The 25,413-nt window shown below is 43.7% G+C and overlaps 1 protein-coding gene and 1 non-coding gene across 2 annotated transcripts; one reads left to right on the forward strand and one right to left on the reverse strand.

The window, feature by feature from the left end:
- Positions 1 to 1,648: 1,648 nt before the first annotated feature.
- LOC124981459 (U6 spliceosomal RNA) lies at positions 1,649 to 1,754 on the reverse strand. The gene has a single exon (XR_007107983.1). It is a non-coding gene; the product is annotated as a U6 spliceosomal RNA (small nuclear RNA).
- A 16,379-nt stretch (positions 1,755 to 18,133) lies between these two features.
- On the forward strand, positions 18,134 to 22,025 carry Lyrm9 (LYR motif containing 9). Its single transcript, XM_047545745.1, has 3 exons — positions 18,134 to 18,294; positions 19,863 to 19,955; positions 20,844 to 22,025. Exons 1-3 carry the CDS (start codon positions 18,169 to 18,171, stop codon positions 20,859 to 20,861), a joined length of 237 nt encoding a protein of 78 aa, XP_047401701.1. The 5' UTR covers positions 18,134 to 18,168; the 3' UTR covers positions 20,862 to 22,025.
- The last annotated feature ends 3,388 nt before the right edge of the window (positions 22,026 to 25,413 follow it).

The raw sequence follows: 25,413 nt of genomic DNA on the forward strand, positions 1-25,413 counted from the left end.
GGATACAGATGTAAATTTCATATGATTTACAAATGACATAGATCTTGTTCTGACTTTTTTGCCGTCTTTTGCTATTGAAATGGGCAGAGGCATGGAGCCATACCAGCTCCTACATGCTGAATTTTTCTTTACCTTTTACCATAATCCTATAACCAAAGAGCCAAGTGCTGGCTGAGTGTGAATCCAGTAGGCCAGAGAGATGCAAGGTCAATCAAGTGGCTATGGTGAGCATCTGGTGTCAGCAGTTGGGTTCCATCACTGCCATGGGCCCAGGAGCAAGCTGTGGCATTAGGGCAGCATGGGGGTCTGTGTGCTTCCAATGAACCCTAACAGTATTTGGTAATTAAAAACCATGTAAATAAAACCCTAGGTCAAGAGTTTTGACAAACTACGTGGGGTAAATGTGGCATGCCATATTCTACTTTTATGTAGCCCACAGCTCAGTACACTACGTAGTGGTATCCTAAACCACCTTTCTTAGGCTGAATTAGGTATTTCTGAATATCAGCAAGCTAATAATTACCTCCATCCATTTCCCAGGTAAGGTTCTATAGTTTGCAGAGAGTGATTTTCATCCTCTCCACACCCTGCACCCCTTGCTGCCCCAACTTGCCCTCTGCGCCGAAAAGAAGAAATGGGTTTAGGCTGGTGAGCTGGTGGGAAGCCTCTTAGCCCCCTCCAGCGCTCCTCCCTGCTCAGATACTCTGAGAGCTAATGCAGGGGTCAGGAAAACTGGCCGAACTATAGTGGTTGTTTTCTTTTCTTTTTTTTTTTTTTATAATATGGAAACACAAGAAAGAATGTCATTATAATTTAAAAATACATATATATTTGGAACTTCCCTATGTAGTCTTTTCAAATATTTTATAAAACATTTGACCCCAATTCAAAATATATATTCAACCCTAGTCCCAAGAACTCTACAAATAGGAAACTAAATGATGCCTATTTCTGCAATCTCCACAGTGGCTGATGATAGAGCCACTTAAGCAGCAAAGAAAATAAAAAATAAAAGCAAGCTGATCTCTCTCTCTTTTTTTTTTTTTTGAGTTGTTGAGTTTGTTTTTTCTTAAATTTGTAATCCAAAGTTGTTTATCATCTTCATTGACCCATAATTTGGATCAAATCATGGAATGTATTGCAAGCTATTGGTCCTCAAAGGTGGAATTGGCTAACAAGTGGAGGCAGTGTTTAGGGCTAATGTGTCCCAGTTATTTCAGATTGAGAAGTCAGTGACTTCTGTTACACTGTCATGAAACTTTTTCTTTTTTTCTTTCAAACATAAACTTAAGATAACATTAATTGAAGAAAACATGCATCGACAATGAACAATGAAATTAACAATACTTACCATTCTTTAAACACATACACATTTTTAATATATACTGTGTATTTCCAATCAACTCCATTCTTAGACTCAGTTTAAGAAACACGGTTTTAACAGGTTTCATACAAAAAAATACTTCACTAAAAAAGTAGATAAAAAGCCCCAAAACAATACAAGTATAATGTGTATAGCAAGGGAGCTTGAAGCATCTATGTATGACATACATACATACATACATCTATGTATGTATGTAAAATAAAAACTACGAGGGGAATACGCCCATTTGGGACCTCACTGTTGTTTGTTTGTTTGTTTGTTTGTTTTAATATGGAACACTTCACAAATTTGCCTGTCATCCTTGCGCAGGGCCATGCTTATCTTCTCTGTATCGTTCCAATTTTAGTATACGTGCTGCCGAAGCGAGCACCGAACTATAAGTGTTGAACTAGCATTTCTCTTTGTAAGTTGGACCAGAGTAGCAGTCTATCTCATTTCCAGATACACCTGACACAACAAAGGGGTTTTTAAAGACAAAACAGCTGGGTGCAGTGGCGCATGCTTATAATCCCAGCGGCTCAGGAGGCTGAGGCAGGAAGATTGTGAATTCAGACCAACCTCAGCAACTTAGAGAGGTTCTAAATAACTCAGTGAGACCCTGTCTCTAAATAAAATACAAAAAAAGGACTGGGGATGTGGCTAAGTGGTTAAGCACCCCTGGGTTCAATTCCCAGTACCAAGAATGAATGAATGAATGAATGAATGAATGAATGAATGAATGAATAAAAATGAAAACACATAAAATGTATTTTTAAAAAAGTTTGGAATGACACATTTATGCTTGAATAAAACGTATTTTATTTCTCTCCTTCCCTTTCTCTTTTCTACTTTCTCCTTTCTTATCCAGGAAAGTTTCTATTTTTTTTTTCTTCTTTTTAAAAAAAGTTTTAAACAAGAGCTAACATAGAATGGTGAATGGCAAGGAGAAGGTTAAGTAGGTGACTAAGTTACTTTACAATGTTTCTTAGGCAGATAACCCAAGGGCTAGTGAGATGTCGAGAAGCTACAGATAGAAAAGAAGCCATTGCTTATGACAACATGAAAGCCACTGAAACCTTAAGAGCAGTGAAGATGGAAGCCAACTAACTTTACTGGTGGAAGGTCAAATGGGAGAATAGTAAGTGAGGAAGTGAGACAGCCAGCATGGACCATGCTAATGAGGACTACTTATCATTGAGACCTCAGTCTAAATGTCAACTTTTTTTTTTTTTTTTTCGCTACTGGGGATCGAACTCAGGGCCTTGTGCTTGTGAAGCAAGCACTCTACCAGCTGAGCTATCTCCCCAGCCCTAAATGTCAACTTTTTGGTGGATCACATGACCACCTTTTATTTCTCTGCAAAGCACATTTTTTTTTTTTTAAATAGTACTGGAGATTGAACCTAGGGGTACTTAACTACTGAGCCACATCCCCAGCCCTTTATTTTTTACTTTGAGACAGGGCTTCGATTAGTTGTTCAGAGTCTCAGCTAAGTAACTGAGCTGGTTTTGAACTTAGACTCCTCCTACCTCAGCCTCCAGAGCTGCTTGGAATTACAGGTGTGCGACACCATGCCCAGTTGCAAAGCACTTATTTAAGATGTGGTCAATCTGTCTTCCTGTCTGTCCTCTCTCTTTCTCCTGCCCCCGTCCTGCCCTCCTTTTCTTTGCCCCCAGGACATAACACATGTACAATGATCATGTATGTTTAATTTATTGTCTCTCTGAACCTCCAAGACTGGATGGTACCTGGTAGGTGTGCTGTACACATTTATTGAATAGATAAAAGTTTGACTCTGATGGAGAGCTGAGGAAGAGATCTATCCCGTGGGGAATGTGGAATAAAGAAGGGATGTCTGGTTTTTTGTTTTTTTTTTTTAATTTGTTTTTGAGTGGAAAACCTCCCTCAGTGTTTGTCAAATTTAATGTGTCTAAGAACCATCTGGAGATCTTGTTAAAATGTAGATTCTATCAGGCATGGTGGTGCATGCATATAGTCCCAGCTACACAAGAGGCTGAGGCAGGAGGATCATAGGTTTAAGCCTGGACAACTTAGCCAGACTGTCTCAAAATAAAATAGAAAGGTCTGGGTGTGTAGCTCAACAGTAGAGCACTTGCCTAGCATGTGTGAAGCCCTGGGTTAAATCCCTAGTACAAAAAATAAAATTAAATAAAATTAAAAATTCTGATTTTGCTGGTCTAGATGGGAGACTCTGCATTTCTAACAAGCTCCCAGGTGAGGTGCATGCTACTGGTCCATAAATTTTGAGAAGCAATTTCCTAGGCCACTTCGGTATGCTGCTTAGATGAACAGGTGGAGAAGCAGAGATTGATGAAGTAGCAGGGAAGAGATAGCTGAAGGAGCAGAACTTTACCAGGACAGAGGGGACAGAATCAAGAACACCAGCAAGGTGATGAGTTTTCTAAGGCAGAAGGAAACTCCCCTCAGTATCACAGGAGAGAAGGAGAAGGAGTGAGAAGAGGAAGCTCTTGCCCCATGGTGTTTAATTTTCAATGCAGTCACCAGCTAAGAGTGAGGGTGGAGGTGGCGTGTGGGAGCTCTGAGAAACAGTGAGTTTCTTCCTGAGAAGTATCCAGTATGACTTTCAGGTTTGGATCATAAATTTAAAGTAATACCCATCAGCTCTGTTATGTAATTTTCTCAACATTAATCTGTTTGGGTGCACATTGGAGGAGGAGGATTGATTCATCCAGAGTTGAGTGACAGAGGCTGAGAGGAACCAGGAAGATGAGGGTGCTGGCAAGGGAAGGATTTTAGGGAGGCACAGGCCCTGGGCAGGACACTGACACTCAGTCCCTGCTCCCATTGGGCTCCTGCGAGAGGCACACATGACTGATAGACTCGTGCAATGCATACTATGTTCACGTACATGCACGTATATACATATTTTACATAAACTTATTTATTTACATAACTAGCAGAACTGTCAGCGGCCAGTCCATGATCCCTTGAGTCGTACCATTGTGCAATACCTGGCTGATTTCCAGCTGCCCAGCATCTGCATCTCTGCCTGGAAGCAGAGCAGGCTAGTACCAGGGTATTAGCAGGAGAGCATTGTTCAGCCAGTAACAGACAGGAATTGGAGTACAAGTATGCCCATGGTGGAGGAGGATCACTGAAGTATGTGTTCCACACTGGCTCCCCAGCAAGGTGAAGCTCAACTACTCATGGCGGTAACTTGCTTGGAATGACTCCCTTTATGGGCTGCCTTCCCTTCCCTGCTTTACTTTTCCATTCCCTTTCTGGGTGTTTTCTGAAGTCACCTAATAAATGAATTACTTGCTCTCAAATCCTTGCTTCGGGGTCTTCTGGAAAAATCCAAACTCAAGTGTACATGTAATTATGAATTGTGATGCACACCATGGAGAAAGCTACAGACTACTACTTGGGGTCTGTGCCCCAATATGGGCCAGGAGTGGGGGTGTCAGGGAAATTGAGGAGATCTGTGTGTTGGGATGGAAAGGAGGAGCAGGATGGAAGGGACATGGTGCATTTGAAGGTCTGAAAGCCCACTGTGAGTTGAGCCTAGTGACACAGGCCTATAATCCCAGCAACTTGGGAGTCTGAGGCAGGAAGATCACAAATTTGAGGCAATTTAGCAATTTAGACCCTGTCTCAATTTAAAAAAAAAAAAAGGCTGGGGATGTATCTTGGGTAGAGCGCCCCTGGGTTCGATCCCCAGTACCGCCAAAACCAAACCAACATCGTGGTTCATGGGGATATAAAGGGAAGTTTAAGAGAACAGACCTGGCAGAGTCTTGTAGGATGTGGTAAGGAGTTTGACATCAGTTTTCAGAGAACACTGGAAAGCCATTAAGGGGTCTATTGCAGGACAATGACAAGATTAGAATTGCCTTCAACAGAAAACAGAGGAAGACAGGAGAGGGTGAATGGGAGGGATAGCTTGCCAAGGCCTGGGTCATGACCCAGGCCCTTGCACCGAGTTTTACTCATGGAGGAGTCTCAGTAAATGTTTGCTGAAGTGGAAGGTAACTATTAACTACATATTTGATTGACCAGAACACCCTATTTCCTGGTCAAGTCAAATAATGGTTTTCCTTCATTAATGTTGCCCTTTATTTTTTTTTTTCTGAGTTAGTTGACTTTATCAGCCCTTCCTCTTGGAACAAAAATCAGCGGAGTAACTCTCTTTTCCTTTTCGTTTTTCTCATTCTCTTCTCCTTTCCTTTTTTCCCTCTCTTCTTTCTCCTCTTTCCTCTCTACTCCCCTCTGTCTCCCATCTTCTTCCAAATAATCCTATTTAGTAAAATGGATTATTTCCTGCAGTCTTCTTTTCTAGTAACCATGGCATTTCATTCTTATCTGTGGCCATCTTAAGACACTGCAGATGTCACCAGTGGAAACAGGGTCACACATTGTCGGCAAGGTAATTTTAGAGTGGATCTTTAGTCAAACGTCATCAAAATGCAAAAAAGAACCATCATTCTTTGAGTAATTTTGCCATATGAACGTCTAGAATGCATGTGCTCTTTTGAGGGGAAAAGATTCCGTTCCAAAGGTGATTCATACAAAAAAATGTATGTATGGATGTGCATGTTATTTACAATCTTAAATCTTGAGACATTGAACATATTTTCAGAGATGAAAAAGTGGAGACTCACATTCAGAGACAACATGCACCTGATCATCAATGTGATCTCCAGTGTGGCCACTGTCAATAAATTACTACAGAACACAACAGAAATAGAGAATGACATATACCAGTCAGCAAGGTTAGATTTATGGTGCTGCAGAAAGTCATACAAGACAGAAGACCAGGAAGGCTAAACTCCAGCCTATAAATTACTCTCCAAGTGCATGTTGTAAATAGTCACAATTGTACCCTTTTCCCTCTTGTACTCCTTTTTTTATAAAAATCTTGAAATACTTGCTCATCCTCTTCTTCCACCCAGCAATTAAAGAAGAAAAGACAGTAAGATGTCTGAGATTTCACATAACCTTTTACACCCAATATTTTCATTGTCTTACAAACAAATCTTGAGTAGTCAGCTAGGGTTATGTTTTGCAACACCCTGTGGTGGTGAATGTGTTCATCGGGTTTCCATTTTCGCCCTGGTGTCCTCTTTTGGCACAATCACCGTCACCCCATGCCCCTCATCCTGTGTTCTGGCAGGATTTGAGACATGCAAATTGCAAACTGGTAAATAGCAACTTTGCATATTTTGAATAGAAGAGAACAACGTGGTACCACTCATTCTGTTCTCAGGGAAATCTGAGATAATGGGGAGTGAGAGTAAGGGCAGATCGAAGGTCCCAAGTATTTTCTTCAAAGTGTTTATTATGCTTATTAAATCTATTGTATACTGATGAATTAATTTGAATTATTTACATGGTCAACCTTTGAGACAATAATCTGATTTAATCAGAGCATGCAAATGTATCATTCCTCTTTGAAATTTTAAAACAGGTTTAAACTGGAAGCATCAGGACTTCTTATATCTTTTGCTACAAATACTGGTTACAAATCTGCAGTTGTCAGGTTAAATGACATAATGTCAGAAATCAAGAGAATGTGGCAATGTATTTCTTAGGGAATTCGATAAACCCCTGTGAAAACATGTCCCCAGGACAGCCAACTCTTGGGTAACACATTTCTTAAGCAAAAAGTCATTCAAATTCTGTTTATCTGTAAATATCATGCACCCTCTGACACGAAGGTGTCCATCTGTTGAAATTTCAGTGTAAAGGAAAATGACATGGTAAGAATGATTGGGTTTTCATTAGATTATGGGCCACGTGTCATTTTAGTGAATGTTTGGACTGCTAAGAATTATTTAGTTTAATTCTCAAAGCTGTAAAAACCTAAGGTTTCTATCACATTAAAAGCATCACAGTTCAATTATTTTTAAATCTAAGTTTCTATTGTGACTTGAAAAAAATATTGGAAATTGTTGGCCACATCTGTCCTACTTTAGGTTATTTTATTTTTCTTGGTGTTTGAATGTTTACATCTTTTTTGGTGAAAGATAAAATCTTGTGTGTTTATAAGGATAGAAGAAGCACAAGTGATTCTGAAGGGGGAGCCTTTCAGAGGTAAAGCGAACAGCTTGCATCTTGAATATTTTATGAGATCTAGGTATTAGAAAGATGTTTCTGAAGCAGGAACGCAGCGATCTAGGAACAAAAGGGAGATGGGACCAGGGAACAGATTGTGAAATTTGTTAAAAATATTAAGTGATCCTCAGACTGAACACAGGAGTTGAGGATGTTGCCGCAGATTGTTCCTAATAAGGGCCTTAAAAGCGTAATGATTTATTGATTGGATATGCGCTAATGATGTGCCCCTGATTATGCACGTGTAAATAAGAGGGCTGATTTATGAGGGCACAATCGGATCTTTCAGATATATTTGGTACAAGTCTACATATTGAAAATAAACGGAGGCAATTATCTGAATATTTCAGGGGAGGAGCCCCCCCACTGGTTTGGAGGCTGTCTGGTTATGTTAGGTGAAGAGAGAAAGGAAAAAAAAAAAAAAAAAAAGGAAAATTCTAAAGAGAGTTAAGGGGGAAAGGAAAGAAGTCTAAGAAAACATTTTTGTTAAGAAACATCTCCTGCTTCTCTTATTCTAAGAGAAGAAAAATAGATTCCCAGGTGCTACCAGCAAGCAATATTTTCCTTAAAAAGAAAAAAAAATGAGGAAAGAAAAAAGACAACATTATAAGAAATTGCTCTGTTAAAGCAACTACACATGGAGTCTGTGTAAGAAAATCAGCCTTTTCATTACAAATAGGTTTAAAAAGCCCTAGAGAAGAGAGACGTGAACAGAAGCAATATTATCCACCGACAACCTAACTCCCTTTCAGACAGCCCAGAGATGCTCAGCAGCATCATTGAACAGAGCGTTTGTCTCACGATAAAGACACATCTTTATTTCTTTCAGGATATAAAACTTGTATTTAAATCAATTCAGAGAAGCACTTTGGCTTTAAACACTAGCGAGCAGGGAGAGACTATTTAATGAAACAGCATTATTTCATTTTCAAAGAATGATACTGGCAGTAGCTCTGAGTTTAAATTCTGTATTCTTTCCCTCAATTATAATTATAGATAGGTCTGAAAGGAAGCATGCCTATTACTGTCATATTTATTCTTTTGACAGGTGTTATGGGACTGTAATTTGATGAACGCAGATTTCCATCCAAACATAATTCCTGTCATCCACCGCAAAGGCTTAGGTAGAGTCTTCCAGCAAGCCTTTTCTCAGATCTTGACCACTCCGAGTATTTTAGCACAATTCATACTCAGGAATATGAGAGAGAGCTTGACTTCAGGGCTTATAACGTGGGAGACAAGAGCCAGAAGGAACAGGTAAAGAAGGCTGTTGGTGGGGCCAGCTTTCTTCTTGAACTGGGTGGGGTCGCTCAAGGAACCGGCACCTAGTAGGGCCCTGAATCCCGCGCGTGGCCGGCAGAGGGGGCTCGGCGCGCAGGCACCCGGAGGGGGCGGTGCTGAGCTGGCTCCCGCAGCGCAGGCGCACTCGTCACCGCCGCTACTGCGGCGTCCGGGGCTGGCGTCTCCAGTGGAGGCGGGTGAGCCGCGCCGCGCAGGCCGAGGGCGGGGGCGCGGGGGCAGCTGCGGCCCGAGCCACCCGGGGCGGCGGGGGCGGGCTAGGGATGTGGAGGCCGCCGGCGTCCTCGGACCTGAGGAAGGCCTAGGGGCGACTCGCGCCGCTCTTTTTCCCAACTGGTGCGCCCCCGTTCACCGGTAGAGCCGGGCCCTGCTGTCGCAGGCCTCTCCCGGGCGGCCTCGGAGGAGCTGGGAAGGCGGGTGGCGCGAGGGAGGGAGTGCGGGGTCTGGGGGAGCCGGGGTGTCCAGGCCTCTGCGAAGCCGGGAGCCCGGCCCACACCGCGGGGTCAGCCTGCTTGCTCGTTTTTAAAAGGAGACAAGTCCCTACCTCCCACTCCATCTGCAGGAGCATCCCGTTACCTGGAGCAACTGTAACATTTTGATTGAATATTTCTGCATTACAGAGCAAGTCGCTCCTTGACTCCGTGGCCGAAAATCCTTTTAGGATTGATCTTTTTCGTTGTTACTGTTCTTTTACAAAACGGGCTTTTTTTTTTTTTTTTTTTTTTTTTTTTTTTTTTTTGAGGTACAAGATATATTGCATATCTTCGCCCATTTAAAGTGCATTCATTTAATCTGCCTTAGAATGTGAGCAGGAACGTACATATATCACCATAATCAATTTTAGGATATCTTCATTACCCCCAAAAGAAACACTTCTTTAGCTGCCCCACCCCCATCTCTTCCTGTTCCTCCCAGCTCTGGTTAACCACTACTCTGTATAGATTAGCTTATTCTGAACATTTCATATCAATGGGATCATACATTATGTGGCTCCTTGTGGCAGGCCTCTTTCACCTAGCATAATGCTTTCAAGTTTCATCCATGTTATATCATCTGTCAGTCCTTGGTTTCTTTTTATTGCAGAAAAATATTCCATTATATGAAAGTACCACATTGTAACTATCCATCAGGTGATGGTCCCTAGGACTCGTGAATTCATCCCTGCCACCTACCAGACCTCTGGACAGGAGGCCATGGCTAAAGAAAGGCCTGCAGAGGTTTTAAAGAAAGGGAGTGACAGTGTATTTTTTAGGAAGTGACCTTGAGAGGCACTGTGGGGATTGGACTGGACGGAGAGGGACTGATTAGGAGTTATTTGGATAGTCCAAGCAAGGGAAGGGTTCAAAGTTGGGACCCAAGATAGTGCCATTGGGAGTGAGGAAACAGGGCTGCACTGATTGAGAATTGGACCATATAGGAGAGGGAGTAGATGAAGCAAGATTGCTGTCGCATTTCTAGCTTGGAGATGGAGCCCTGGAGTGGACAAGGACAGGGAGCAAAGCCATTCCTATTTTTTAGCTTTCCCCATCAAGAAGAGTAATTGCATATTTAAAAATGGCTTGTACAGGCTTAATTTAGCTTTTATCAGTACTCAACAGGGCATAATTTCTGGTTATTTTCTGCAGTGCCATTCCTTTTTTAAGATGTGACATTTTCCCACTTACTTTTAGGTGCCCTGTGTCTGGACACAGGTTAGGGAAAAGGACAGTGGGATTAAGTGGGCCTGGAGGTCAGCATCTGTGTTGGGGATAACACTTGGCTCTCAGGAAATTTCCTTTGTCGTTTCCCTTTCCCCTTCTCCTTTATTTTGTCATAGTCTCCTTTAGATTCTGTAGAAGCGTGTGCATGTGTGTCGCGCATGCTCACGTGCATGTTTAGCATTTTCTTTGTTGTCCCTTTTCTTTATCTGTATAAGTGACATCAGTCTGACTTCTTTTTCATCTAAATGCAGAGGTGGTGGGAGCCACTGTAGATCAGGTCCTTGTGTTTCTTTAAAGCTTGGAGCAAGGATTTTTGGAGAAGGTTGAGAAATACTAAATAATAATCCAGTCAAGTGCTTTTTTTAATGCATGAACCTGGTCCTGCATGAGCCCTGGAGTTCCCTGAGGGGTCTTTGCCCTGATCTGGTCAGCCTCTTTATGGATGGCTGACATATATGACACAGTAGATGGTACCATGAAGCAAGTAAGGGCATGAGCTTTGGAATTAAGTAGACTTAGGTTCAGTGTCTCACCTTACCATGCACTAAGTGTCAAAATACATAACCCTTCAGAGCCTTGGTTTCATCATCTAAAAAATGAAGCTAATGGTAATTACCCAATAATATTGTTGTGAGGATTAAATGAGATATCATATGGAAGGCTCTCTTACTTGCCATGTATTAATCACTCCCTGAAGGGTGATAAGACCTGCCATTGGGTAGGAGAGCCAGGTATATCAGACTGTTCATTTACGTGGCCAGGCCTGAGTCCAGCTATACACACACTAGCTGTTCTGACTGGTGTTGCATAGATGAGTGATGTTTATGGCTGATAGGGTGAATCTCTTTTCTTGTACCTTGTCTATGGTTGTTTCTGTGCTTTTGTTGTCTAGAGCTGAGTACAGTTGGATAATAGCTTTTGTGGCAGATTGTGACTCTGGACTGAACTAATAAAATACAAGATGGGAAAACAGATTTAATAATAGTTCATGGGGAAAAGGTGCTTTTGAAGTGGATGCCAGGGCCATGTGAAGACCTGAGCAGAGAATGCAGCTCAGACTGGCCTGCATTCCTTGAATTCCCAGATCAAAGGAGGGGACAGTGCTCTCACTGATGGAACTGGTCAGAACCCAATCAAACCACTGCTTTCCCACTGACAGTATGTTAGAGAATGCTGTTAGTAATGGGGGACATATGTCCAGAGGAGGCAAGTGGGATGGAGAAGCTAGTGGGGGAGCTGGCAGTTCTTTCCCAATGGTTACGTTGAGAAAGGGATGACAGGGACTGAAGTAGCTGACTTTGGTTAATGACAACTTGTACTTGGGGGTAGGTGAGGGAAGATGTTAACCCCAAAGGGCAGAGCTGACACCACTGAGTAGCGGCAGGTTTTAGCTCAGAACCAGAAGGATTTCCTAGCAGCTTGAGTGGAGAAAAATGGGGTGCCTGTGAGTTCCCTGCCACTATGGTACATGTTGAGGGAGGAAAGCTGGATGGCTCCCTGCCAAGGGTGTTTCTCAAGTTTCTTTTTATTTATTTGGTACCAGGAATTGAATCCAGAGGTCTTTAACCTCTGAGCCACATCCCCAGCCCTATTTTGTATTTTATTCAGAGACAGGGTCTCACAGAGTTGCTTAGGGCCTCCCTAAGTTGCTAAGACTGGCTTTGAACTCACAGTCCTCCTTCCTCTCCCTCCTAAGCTGCTGGCATTACAGGCATGCACCACCATGCCTGCCTCTCAAGTAACTTTTGATTACAAAAATTTTCTAAATGTATAGAAGTTAAAATAATGGCAAAATGTCCATCCCTCACACCTAAATGAAGTCTTGACATTTTACCCCCCCCCCTTTTTTTTTGTACTGAAGATTGAACCCAGGGGAGTTTAGCCACTGAGTCACACCCCCAGCCCTTGTTTTGTATTTAAAACAAAACAAAACTTTTTTTAGTTGTAGATGGACACATTTATTTTATTTATTTATCTCTATGTAGTGCTGAGGATCAAACCTAATGCCTGAATGTGCCAGGCAAGACCCTGTTTCTAAATTAAAAAAAAAAAAAAAAAAACAGGGGCTGGGGTTATAGCTCAGGGTCTTGCCGAGTTTCTTAGGGCCTCGCTAAATTGCTGAGGCTGACCTTGAACTTGTGATCCTCCTGTCTCAGCTTCCTGAGCAGCTGGTATGACAGATGTGCGCCACTGTGCCTGCCTCCACATTTCTTTATCTTTTGCACTCTGTCTCTTCTCTCCCCGTGTTGGCTTTTGATGAACTATTTGAAAATAAGTTGCAGATCTGATGATACATCACCTCTAAATTCTTCCCACTTGCATCTCCTAAGAATAAGGGAATTCTGCACATAACTGTAACAGCATTATTATTTCTAAGAAAATTAATGATTAATAATAATTCACATTATCATCTAATGTCCAGTTGTGGGAAGATTTTCAGTAGGGAAGTTGATGAAGCATAGGGATCACCATGTGGAGGATGACTGGCAGGGGCCTGAGGGCAGGTGGATACCCTTCCAGTAATCCAGGCAAGAGCCTGACCTGAAAGCCCGGGCTAGGGTAATGTGGGGTGATGAGGGCTTTTTGAGGTCATCCCACTGAGCATGGTTCAGGGTGCTGGGTCAGTGAGGGCTCCCAGGAGGAAATGCAGACCTAGAGCTGAGTATTGAAAAATGAGAGCTGCAGGAAACAGAGGAGTATTATTGTAGGAGGACACAGGCGAATTTTTCAACAAACAGATATGGAACATTTTTGGGGAGGGTTAATATGCATCAATTTGACTGGGCTATGGGGTGCCCAGGTATTTGGCTGAACATTATTTTACGTGTGTCTGCAAAGGCATTTTTGAATTTATATTGGTAGACTTTATCAGGCAGGTTGCCCTCTTTAGTATGTGTGGACCTCATTCAGTCTGTTGAAGAAGGCCTGACTAGAATGAAAAGTTGAAGTCTTCCCCAGATAAGCAAAATTCTCTTATTTGGTGGCCTTTGTATTGGGACCCTAGTCCTTCCTGTTTGTACAGCAACTTTCAGGCTTTGTACTAGAACTGTGACATCAGCTCTGTAGATTTCAGACTTTCCAGTCTCTGTAATTACACAAGCTAATTCCTTGTAGCAAACCACACACACACACACACACACACACACACACACACACACACTGACACACTTAAACTTACACCCTTCAGTTGGTTCTGTTTCTCTGAGGGTCCCTAATACTTCTACTTCATTCTGTGACAGTGCTGAGACCTGAGACCATAACAGGAAAACAGTGTACTGTCATAGATCGTGTCACCCAAGGCTCAGTTTGCTTGGATTAGGCTTAAGTGGTGAGATGCAGATGAGAGATGGCAGGGGCCAGATCAAAAGGGACCTTGAAGGCATGGAAAGGAGTCTGGATTTGATTCTCTAGACCAGTGCTTTCCAAACGTCAGTACCACTTTTATGATTTCTGCCATATTCACGTTTCAATTGCATTATAATTTGCTTGGTACATTTTTTAAAAAATCAATTTTATGCCCATTCCTTTTAAATTATTTTAAGCCTTAATACTTATGATATTGTGGATTTTTTAAATCGTTACATATGGAAATAAATGTAAAAGTAATTACAATGAAAACTGCTTAAAATAATTTCAGGTGTTTGTCTTACATTGTAGGAAATGTTGCCATGAATAATGAGTAGAAGTGGATATTAGGGGTTAAAGTTCCTTGGGATAGGATACCCTGAGATTTATGTTTCAGAGTCACTCTGGCTATTGGGTGGAGAATATATGAGGGAAATGGGTTGGAAGGCTGGGAAACCAGCTTGAGGACTCTCACAGTTGAGATAAAAGTTTGTACCAAAGCTGGGAGGCTGAGGCAGGAGGATTGCAAGTTCAGGGCCAACCTGGGCAACTTAATGAGATCATGTCTCAAAAATTGTTGTGGTGGGGTGGGTTGGGGGTAGCTCAGTTGCAGAATGCTGGCAGAGTATGTGTGAAGCTCTGGGTTCCATCCCCAGCAACACCAACACACACACACACACACACACACACACACACACGTGTACACACACACACTCACACACACAAGCACAGTCTGAACCAAGAGGAGGAGACAAATTTGAGGGACACTTAGAGGTAAAATTTGATAGGAGTTAGAAACCAGTGGCTTGGAGATTGAGGGAGAAGGAGAAATTGAGTTTACTCTCTGATGGTTTTAGTTTGGTTGCCAGGACAATGAAGTTGCCATCACAGATGCAAGGAGCCTGGGTGGGAGGCTAAGGTCAAGTCCAAAGGGCAGGTAAGAGAAGCAAGCATTTCCAGGGTCACAAGGTCTGACTGTTGTTTTAGCAATGATGCTGTAAGGTTCATTGCCCCTTAATGCAAACCCACACTTTAAATTAAATTAAAAGATTTTTAGTTTAGTTCTTCTAAGTGGACCCACACATGTATTCTCTACTAGTTATTACTGAGAATGACTAAGTATTATAATTGAGCTGAAAATAATCTACCGCCCATACTTGCTGGGTTGGTTACTAAGTATTGCTTGGGTTTTTAAGTAACGAAACAAAGTTGTGCTCTTTCCAAATGTTAATTTTGAGGACTGCAGATGGTAACCATCTGTTACACGACTAGCATTTTACAATATTTGATTAGCACTTTATATAGTTTGGGGAAGCCTGCCAGGAGAATCTGCCCATCATGTGGGGACTTTGGTTGTATGTCCTCTATGGTTGTCCTTGAAGTTCTTGGCCAACATTGTATGGGGTCTCCTCTGTTTGTTGGGCTTAAGTGTAGCTAGTCAGACTAAAGAGTTGATTTATAGCAGGAGGGACTTAAGGAACCTTATTCTTTGTAGACTCTTCTTACAGCTAGAAGCATCTGAGCACATCTTGGAAGTAGAATTTGAGAGGTCAGAATCTGTCATTCATTTGGATTGCAACAATAAACCCAATAGCTTTGGCAAAGGACTCAGGTCATTGAGAGGTCTAGGACTGCCTTTGGGTAGATGGTTTTAAGGGCTCACACGAGTTCTTAGGATTTGGTTTCTCTCAGGGTCTCAGCTCTGCCATCTGCTGTGAGTCTGCAGTGACAGGATTCAGTAGGAGGCAAGATGGCTTCCTTGAGAGAGGATCAAGTCCTCTCAGCAGCAAGTCTAGTGGGAAAGAGCTGGAGTCCTTTCCAGTCTCATCTCTAGAGATGGTGAGCTTTACTCTGATTGGATCAGCTGCCAGCATGTATCTATCTGTGAACCAATCCCTGACCTCACATGGTGCAGAGCTGTGATTGGTCTGGTGGACTGAGACTTGGGGAGGAGTACACCCTGAGTTGCACACAGTGGAGAATGAAGGATGGTGGGAAGACAACCACCTGTCCATTTCAGTATCAGCTAGAGCTGGGGGAACCAGGAGGAATTACAGATGTGTATTGTTGCCAGGCAGATAACATGGAATGAAGGAGCTTCTGAATCCTAATGTTCTGAGGGAACTTCCTAATAAGTTTCTTTTCTTAGTGTAAGGATGTCTGATAGATTTAGTGTTTGCTTCTCTCTTCATTGGAGTATGGATAAGAAGGTTGTTTTCTCTTTTTTATACTACTTTAAAACTTGTGACATTCACTTAATCTGTATTTTAGCTCCTTCATCTGGAACACAGATCCTCTCTCTCATAGAGGAAAAGTCTATACAAAGGAGATAGTGGATTCATGGAGTTCAGTTCAACCAGTGTGTGAAGCCTGCTGAGGGCCAGGGGCTATGCTGGGACCTGGGCCGGGCTCTCAGCCTAGGGCTAGACATGGGCCTGGCAGCAGATGAATTCCCCAGTGGGAAGCACTGCTGCAGCCCCATTACCAGGGCACTGCAGCCCCACAGATGACAGAGTGATTCCCTCTATCCCCAGGAAGGAACAGTGCCATGAAGACCTTCCTGGAGGAAAGAACTTGATCTAGAAGGATGAATGAGGAGACGGGAAAGGGAGGTCTATGCTCAGGAAGCTGCATGTGTGAAGGTACTGAGAGGTGACATCCTTTGGGGATCTAGGAGAAGTTCCTGTGGCTGAGTGGGATATACCCAGGACGCTGGTTCCAGAGCTCCTTTGGTGTCAGTATGGAGGAGACTGGAGTGATGTGGGAGGCAAGGACACCAGGCAGGGTTCTATGGTGCAAGTTCAGGCCTGAGCCAATGGGGCAATGAGCACTTAGAGCGGCATGGTTATGGGCTGGGAGGCACTTAATGAATGTTTAATAAGTCCTGACATTCTAGAATCTACCATTTAAAAACATTTATATTCTCATAGTTTCCTTTAAAAAATAAGTTCAGGCTAGAGTTGTGGGTTCTTTGGGGAGGGCATGTATAATACAGAGATTAAAAATATAGGTCCTATGGAAGAAAGGATTTTTAATATTTTCACCATAAAGAAATGATAAGGAAGGAGACATGTTCAATCCAATTTAAACATTACACAATGTATACATGTTTCAAAATATCACATGGTACCCTATACATTTGTAAAACTTTTATGTTTGATATATTAGTTAAAAAACAAATTTAAATTAAAAAGAAAGAAAAGAATATGGGCTGTGCAGACCCCCAAGAGCACAGAGTATCATTGTATTTACAAAGACTGTAGAGAATGCAAACAAACCTTCAGTGATAGAAAGCAGATCGGTGGTTGCTTGGGGATGGGAAGGTGGGGATGGCAGGGATGACAAAGAAGCATGATGCCACTGGGGGTGATGGTATGTTCACTCTTGGTTGTGGTGATGGTTTCGCTCATGCACACGTAGGTCAAAAGTTATTGAACGATACACTTTAAATGTGAATGCTTGACTGTATCAACAACACTTTAGTAAAGCTGATTTTTTAAAACATGGACTCTGGAGCCAGATTGCCAGTGTTCAAATCTCAGCTCTGCCTTTATCAGCTGTGATCTTGGGCAAGTTACCAGAGCTCTGTGCTTTGTTTTCCTATGTGTGCATGAATTACATGTAAAGTGAGTATAGCAGGTAAGTGCTCATTGTTTTTATTGACAGCACACAGTGAAGTGAAATCATATGCCCAGGCTCTGACATCACCATGGTCACTCCACATGCATGCAGCTGTTTCTTCACAAACACAGCCCCCTAGAATCATGCTTCTCAAACTTTAACGTGCATATGAATCTGCTGTAATCTTGTTAGCATGAAGATTGGTCTAAGGGATCTGGTTGGGGCCTCAGACTCTGCATTTCTGACAGGCTCCTAGGTAATGCCAGTGCTGCTGGTTTAGGGCTATATTTTGAGTAGCTGAACTCAGGCCTTCAGGCATTCTCCACTCTCTTCCGTGGTGCCCTCTCTAGGATATGCTGGTATCAGAGCTGGTTGCTCTGATTGCCACTCAGGGTCTTCCTGCTTATCTTCCCTCCTCTGCTTAGTGCCACCTCCTTACCCACCACCTGAAGTTGCACTCCAGAAAGAAGACACCAGTGATGACACTGTGTATTTCCTTCCACACTTGCTTTGGAGGTTCTTGCGAGACTGTTTTGGGCTGTTTTGGGAGACTTCAGAGGGCTGAGGCTTAGCCCAGCCCAGGGTGTGGGCTCCATGGGAGTGGGCCATGATGGGGACCTGGCCTCTGTGCTGCACCAAGCTTGCTTCTCAGAGGGCTGGGACCCAGAGGCCAGAACCAAGTAGAGATCTTGACTTGACACCTGAGAAGGGATTATCTGTTTTTCAGGACAGAGGGTCTTGCGAATGGCCCCGCTACCAGGGGCGGAGCTGGTCCAGAGGCCGCAACAGCTCTACCGATACTTGCTGCGTTGTTGCCGGCAGCTGCCAACCAAGGGCATCCAGGAGCATTACAAACATGCTGTCAGGCAGGTGGGAGCCAGGGTGCCCTGGATCTGGGGGGAGGTCCTTTAATGGGAGCTTGGCAGGGAATCAGGCCAGGAGAAATGTAGTCTTTTAGGTAGGGATGGGATGGGGGTGGGAGTTTTGTAAGAGACACTGGAAACCAATGCTGAGCAGCCCAACCCCTTTCTGGTTTCTGTCCAGGAGGCAGAGAGCGCATCATCTAGCACACTAGCACTGTGCCAGCATATAAATGTGGCAGCTCAGTGGGTAATTGAAGTAGACTGTAGGCCACGTCATTTTGCCAACAGTGCACAACCTGAATTTAATCACAAGAAAACATCAGGTAAACCCAAACTACCATCTTCCAGACAACCTACTGGCCTGTACTCATCAAAAGGTCAATTTCATGAAACACAAAGAAAAGCAGAGCTACCTGGATTAAAGGGACTAAAGAGATGTGAGAACTAAATGTAATGCATGATCCCAGATTGGATCCTGGACCAGAAAAAAATGAAATGGCTATAAGGGGCATTATTGGAGCAGTGCATGAAATTGGAAGGTGGGTTGTACATTAGATAATAGTATAAACATTAAATTTTCTGAATTTGATTACTCTGATTATATAAGAGAATGCCCTTGTTGTTAAGAAATGCACAATGAAGTGCTTAGGGTTTAAGAGCACACTGTCTGTGACTTACTCCTAAATCCTTCCGGGAAACCTTATAATACACATAAAGAAAGAATAATAAAGCAAATATAGAAAAATGCTAACAACTGATGATTGTGATAGGGAGTTCTTTTACTTTTTTGGCAACCTTTCTGTAAGAAATCATTTCCAAATAAAAAATTTAAAAATTAGAATTCATACAAGTATAATATGAAAAGTTAAAAAAATAGATGTAGCAATAGGAGGCTGTGGGGACACAGAGAAGGGAGCAGTTAGCCATTTGGGGGAGTTAGGAGGGCTTCCCAGAGATGGAATTTGAGGTGTTTCCTGAAGAAAGAAGGAGGATGTATGGGTTTTGGAGTGCAGGGAAGTGAGGTACCAGTTCTTTCTAAAGGTCTCTGAGGACCACACCAGTGAACCTGAATCTCAGACTGCTCAGAAGCCAACATCAGCCTGTGCTCTGCCTTGTACCTGGCTGGATTCCTCAAAGCCACCTCCTCCATTGCCTTCCCCTTCTGTCCCTGCTTGGCTGTTCCAGCACTGGGCAGAAAGAAGCCCTCTTCCTGGTGTGTTGGAGCCCACATGGAGGTCTCACTCTGATGAAAGCAGCTTCAGTGAGGAGCAGATTAAACAGAAAGAGGGAAGTTTCCCTTTGGCCCTGATAACCCCTGGACCCTGGGGGCCAGTCCTTTTAGCATCTGCCCTGCTGCCAGGATTGTTGTCCTCTTTACAATCAAATAGACTGGCAGCAAGTTTGGATTTCTGAGCCTCTGTTTCCTCATCTCTAAGTTGGATAATCATAACCTTAGAAGATTAAGAGATGCTGGGTTTATTGTGCCAGCAGAGTATCTAGTCGAGGACTGGTGCTCTAAAGCTGCTGGCTCTGTAAATTTTACCTAGTCATCTTTCTTTATGCTGAAACTTCCAGAGTTTCCGGGTTCATTCAGATGAAGACAACCCTGAGAGAATCCAGCAGATTATTAAAAGAGCCATTGAAGATGCCGACTGGATCATGAACAAAGTAAGTGGTTGGCTTCCACCTCAGCCTGAGAGTTGGGGCAGTGATAACTGTGACCGCTAGGAGTCGCCCCCACCCCACAGCTGAGAAGGGCCAGTGCTCAGGCAATCCCTACCAGCTACTCCTCTTCTGGAAAGAGCCGTCATCCCTTCCGGTTGTATTTATTTTCTGCAAGGTTGAGTGAGAGGATCACCCTTGATCCTTAAAGGCAGATTTCTGCCAAAAGTGCCAGATGAGCTGGGATGGGTACTGTGGCAAAGGGAGAGAACAGCCTTGGAAGCAGTGGTGCCAGAGCGGGCAGCAGTGCTGTGGTGGCCCTGAGAGGACAGCTGTTTGGGGGCTCCCTGTCTCAGGGGTATTCACACTGTGGCAGGATTACTGAGGAATCATTCAAGGATCTGTTGGGTGGAGGAAGGGAGTGAGACAGGAATCTCGTTGGTATTAGAACAACCTAGAGAACTGGAGTTTGCCCCTCAATCTCCAAATGTGGGATTCAAGATCCATTTTTTTTAAAGTTAGCAATTGGCAGAGGATCATCCTCTGACTTCTGAGAGTCCTCCTCTGCCTGAGATTTTTCTTCCTCAAACAAGACTTGGAAGTGTGGGTGAGTAACCACATGTTCATTTATAATGTTACCAGTTTCTATATTATCTGACTCCCCCCACTCCCCACCCCCCACTAGGACTATCAACTTCTTTTTCTGATAAAGGAAAGAAAGGGTCCAGGCATGAACTAGAGATTGGACCGTCCATTGTCTCCTACTTGGGTCTCATCACTCCTGAGAAGCCCCTGCTGGCAGTGGGGAAACCTAGGTGACTAGGGTTTGAGATTTCCTGAGTCCTCCTTCCCCACTGGCTTCTCTCACCCATGTGCAATCTCTCTGTCTTACAGTATAAAAAGGAAAACTGAGACTCCAGAGCCCAAAGTGAAGCTGTCCTAGAGACATTTGAAATTAAGAGGCCTCTCTTCTCCTGGAACCAGTCAGCAGCAGCAGTTTTGGAATATCCTTTGGCCTTGTTGGCTGAGAGAACAAGAAATCAGAAGGCAGAAGTGAACATTTGCTCAGACAGCTCTTCTCTCCACAGTCATGTTTCCAGCATCCTTTATGTTTGCTCTTCCAGCCAGTCACGATGTGAAATTTGGGGAGAATGTGGTGTTTTTTTGTTTTTTTTGTGTGTTTTTCATTTTTGTTTTTTTATTATTTTACTTTGCTCTGAAAGTGATTCATTTATTCTGGAGGTCTCTTTATCATTCTCTGAGTCCTGGACCAGATCTCCCCACAGTTGGCCGCTTGCACAGAGGAAAGAGAGTGGGCTTGAGAAGCAGACAGGTCTGGATCTGAATCCCAGCTCAGCAGCTTTCCTAGTGTATTACCTTTCAGATTGGTTTCCTCCTTGATGAGGATTAAATAATATGGAGTTGAAGTGCCTAACACAGGATTTGGTACCTGCCAGTAAGTGTCCCTCTGAGGAAGCCATCCTGCACTGCCCCTCCCCCTCCCACAGTGCTCTGCACATCTCTGTTGTAGCACACACTGTATCAGGTCTCAGTGATTTGTTTGTGAGCTTGTTCTTCCTGTCCCATCTTGGAGCCCCAGAGCCCTCATGGGTGTATCATGCTCAGCAGTCTACCAAGGTACTGTTCTTCATGACCCCTGTCCCCCCATGCCCAGGGACATAGAGGCCCTGGTCCTTGCCTTCAGGAAGTTTAGTGTATTCACAGTGGCAAAGTGCACACTACCTGAAACTAGCAAGAACCCCAAAGCAGCTGTGGTAGACACTCACCCGGCAGGCTTCTGTGAACCTGCAGTCGGTCTTCACTGACCCTTCCTTGCCTTGCCACATTGTGGAGGGTGGGAGGGCAGGAGAGAAGGGGAGTGGGTTCAGGGACAAGTGGCCAGGGTGGGTGGAGCAAACAGAAAATACAGAGAGACCACAATGGGATTTGAATTTTCCCCAGGCACTCAACCAGAGGGATGAGCTAGCATGTGTTCGTGTTCTTGCAATCATGTGACTTAAAGTTACATCTATATGTACACAACTGACTAACAAATAATGAAGTAAATGTATCAATTTGTGAAAACTTGTCTCTTTTCAATTGATATGCCCTAAGCATAGGTCATCCTACTGCTGTGTGCTGTCATACTAGGTGCTGAGGACTTAGATGATTGTCAGACATGGGCTACCCAGAAGGGATTATTCTTCAGAGGAGATTGGCAGGCACTGGTTCCGTTGCTGGACAACATTTTCTGATGTCAGATTTGCTACAGCAACTGAGAACAGGCTGAGGACCTTCAGGCCAAGCCCAAAGTGGCACCAACCCCTCATCCCCACCCCTGTTGTTCAGCGCCTCTGAAACTGGGGGACCTGTCATGATACATTGTAGAATCACAGTAGCAGGGGTCATATTCTAGGGCCTTCACCAACAGGAGAGATGTGAGTGAAGATCACCAGAGGGAGCTGGTATCCTTGCTCTTGACTGACCGTTAGTTCACTGGTTGATGCTTGATCCAGGTGTGCTGACTCACCCAGGTGTCAGACAACGGGTGCTCAGTTCCAGCATGAGACTGGCCTGTGAGGGAGTGACAGGTTGGTTGGTTAACAGTGTGATGGCTGCTCTCCAATAGTCCTGTGAGCCTTATGATGTGGGGCACATGCCTGGGAAGGACAGATGGAGGCCCCAGGGTAGGAAGGCAGGATGCACACAGCAGAGCAAAGATGGCCAGGGCACTATGTGAGGCCTGGAGAACTACTTCAGCCTTCGCAGCAGCCTTCCTGAGCACTGCCCTCAGTCTCCCACTGAGACTGAGGGCAGTGCTCAGGAATGAAGGTCCTTGCCCTGCAGGGATGGCGTGCATGGGCAGATCTCAAATCGCCCAGGACCACGGCTCTTAGGTGCACACGGTTTGCTTGGAGAGTCACCGCCAAGCAAACAGGAGAAGATGAATTCTTGCTGACCCTAGCCAGGCACTGGGGCTTGCTAGAATGGACTTTGAAGCTGGACCCATTGGATTTAAATCCCCACTCTGTCATTTAGTAGTGTGTGCATTTCCTGACCTGTCAAACCTTGCTTTCTGAATTACTCTTTTTGCACTGCATTCTACATGCACATTCATGGGGTGATGAGATAGGCAGGCAGCCATGTGGCCTCCTTTCCCCCTTGTCTTTGGTTTAGCTGGTTAAGACCTTTCATTTAAAATAGGCCCCTCTTCCTCTCTGATACCTGCTGAAGGAGCACAGTGCCAGCAGAAAAGGATCTGGTATCTGTCATCTCCACCTGAACTGATACTATTTTGCAGTTACATTGCCTTTCTGGGGTTCATTTGCATTAGAAAGTTTCTGGGTTTTTCAGTGCAGTGAGGAGCAGCTGCCATTAAAGGACTCTCAGGCCCCCTATGAGAGACCCTGTCAAGTTTGGAGGCCTAACCATGGGGCATTATTGAGACTTGAGTCCTGCCACCAACCTATGCTCCTTGCACAGACTGCCCTGCCCCACAAGGTATCTTTCCCACCCCTGTGCCACTCGATCTTAACTGAGCACTTCTCACATAGCCTTTCCTCTAGACAGGAAGGAACCACAGTCAAGGGAAAGACAGGCATGGGTACCAGGAAGCAAATGTGGCTCTTAGGTTGTTATCATAACACATATTTATTTTTTTCTCCTATTACTCCGTCATATTTTTTTTTTTTCCTGGAGATGTTCTCCATGATCCTGGGTAAAAACTGGGACTAGCCTCAAAATTTTCTGACACTCTTAGGTTAAACACAAAGCTATGGTTACTTTTTTTTTTAATGTGTTAATTGGATTTATTCTTTGTGTCTTTTCACTTATTATTTTTTAAAATTTTTATGTTATAATTAGTTATACATGACAGTAGGATGCATTTATGCATTTTGATAAATCATACACAAATGGAGTATAATTTCTCATTTTTCTTTTTTTTGGTGGTGCTGGGGATTGAACCCAGGGCCTTGTGCATGCAAGGGAAGCACTCTACCATCTGAGTTATATCCCCAGTCCATCTCATTTTTCTGATTGTACATATGGTAGTATCACATCAGTCTTGTAGTCATATATGTACCAGGTAATAATGATTGTTTCACTCTACTATCCTTCCTACCCCCATGACCCTTCCCCCCCCTTTACATCCCTTAACCTAATCTAGAGTAACTATTCTTCCCTAGTGACCCGCCTCTTTATTATGGATCAGCATTCGCATATCAGAGAAAACACTCTACCTTTGGTTTTATGTGTTTGACTTATTTCACTTAGCATTATGTTCTCTACCTCCATTCATTTACCAGAAAATGCCATAATTTCATCCTTCTTTAAAGCTGAGTAATATTCCATCATGTATATATATATATATATACACATACCATATTTTCTTTATCCATTCGTCTGTTTAAGGAAACCTTGGTTCCATAGTTTAGGAAATGTGAGTTGAGTTGCTATAAACATTGATGTGTTTTAAGTCACAAAACAAGTCTCAGTTCATGAAGTGAAATGTCCAGTCTCAAGTAAAAATAATATTTCAGAACTGAATTAGGTCAGGCTTCCTCTTCTTCCAGTTGGGATCTGCTGCAGATGGAAATCTGCTGCCCAAGTCGGGACACAGGCAGTCTTTGCTAGCTAGGGAATGAGCAGGGTGGAGAGGCATCCCAGGCAGAGGGGCAAAGGCATGAAATAGCACCATTTATCTGGGTACTCCCATGTCATTAGGTGTGACTGAGACACCATGGTGGACAAAGAGAACAGCGACAGAGTAGGGGTGAGGCTGGGACAGGGCACAAGGACCCAATCATGCAGAGCTTTTGCAGGTCATGCTCTTCTCCAAAGAGATGAGCCTGTAATCATCTCCTTGTGTAATTCCCTTCCCCACCAGAGAGTGAACCCCTTGGCCGTTGCAGCCAGCTGTGCGCCTGCTGCTGGGGCAGTGAGCTCTAGCGTTTGCTGAACAGAAGAATAATACTACCGGCAAACTGATGTCTCTACTTTGTGAGGTTTTTGTTTTTTCACTTTCTAGTAGTGAGGTTTTGGGAAGTACTGATGAGTTTTTGGCCAAGTCTTCTTATCAGCAGTGCTTGGGAGCTGCTTTAGAGGAGGGAACACTGACCCTTCCTGCTCAGTGAGACCCACAGACCTCCCCAAGGACGTTCATCTTGATGCAGAGAGGATTTCCCCCAAAGCAAAGGTTACCAAGAGCTGAAATGCAGACTTCCTCCAAGCCTTCTGAAATAGACATGTCTCTCTGTTCATCCGTTCTCCCTAAGGGTTAGGGATTAACATGAGCCACCAGAGCAAACAAAACAAGCACTCTTTTACAATGACAAGGATGACTTGGGGCTTGATGTGAAGGAGGAACCGTGTGGACAGAAAGTACTGGAACTGTATACATAAATATGGTTTCCTGGGGAAAATCGCTTAACACAATTATTTGAGACAGATACCTGCTTTACTC

Source organism: Sciurus carolinensis, chromosome 3 (assembly GCF_902686445.1).
Source record: "Sciurus carolinensis chromosome 3, mSciCar1.2, whole genome shotgun sequence".
Taxonomy (NCBI): domain Eukaryota; kingdom Metazoa; phylum Chordata; class Mammalia; order Rodentia; family Sciuridae; genus Sciurus; species Sciurus carolinensis.

Coding starts and splice junctions, on each gene's coding strand:
- Lyrm9 (XM_047545745.1), top strand. CDS start 18,169: ATGGCCCCGCTACCAGGGGCGGAGCTGGTCCAGAGGCCGCAACAGCTC. Junction 18,295..19,862: donor ACAAACATGCTGTCAGGCAG/GTGGGAGCCAGG, acceptor TGAAACTTCCAG/AGTTTCCGGGTTCATTCAGA.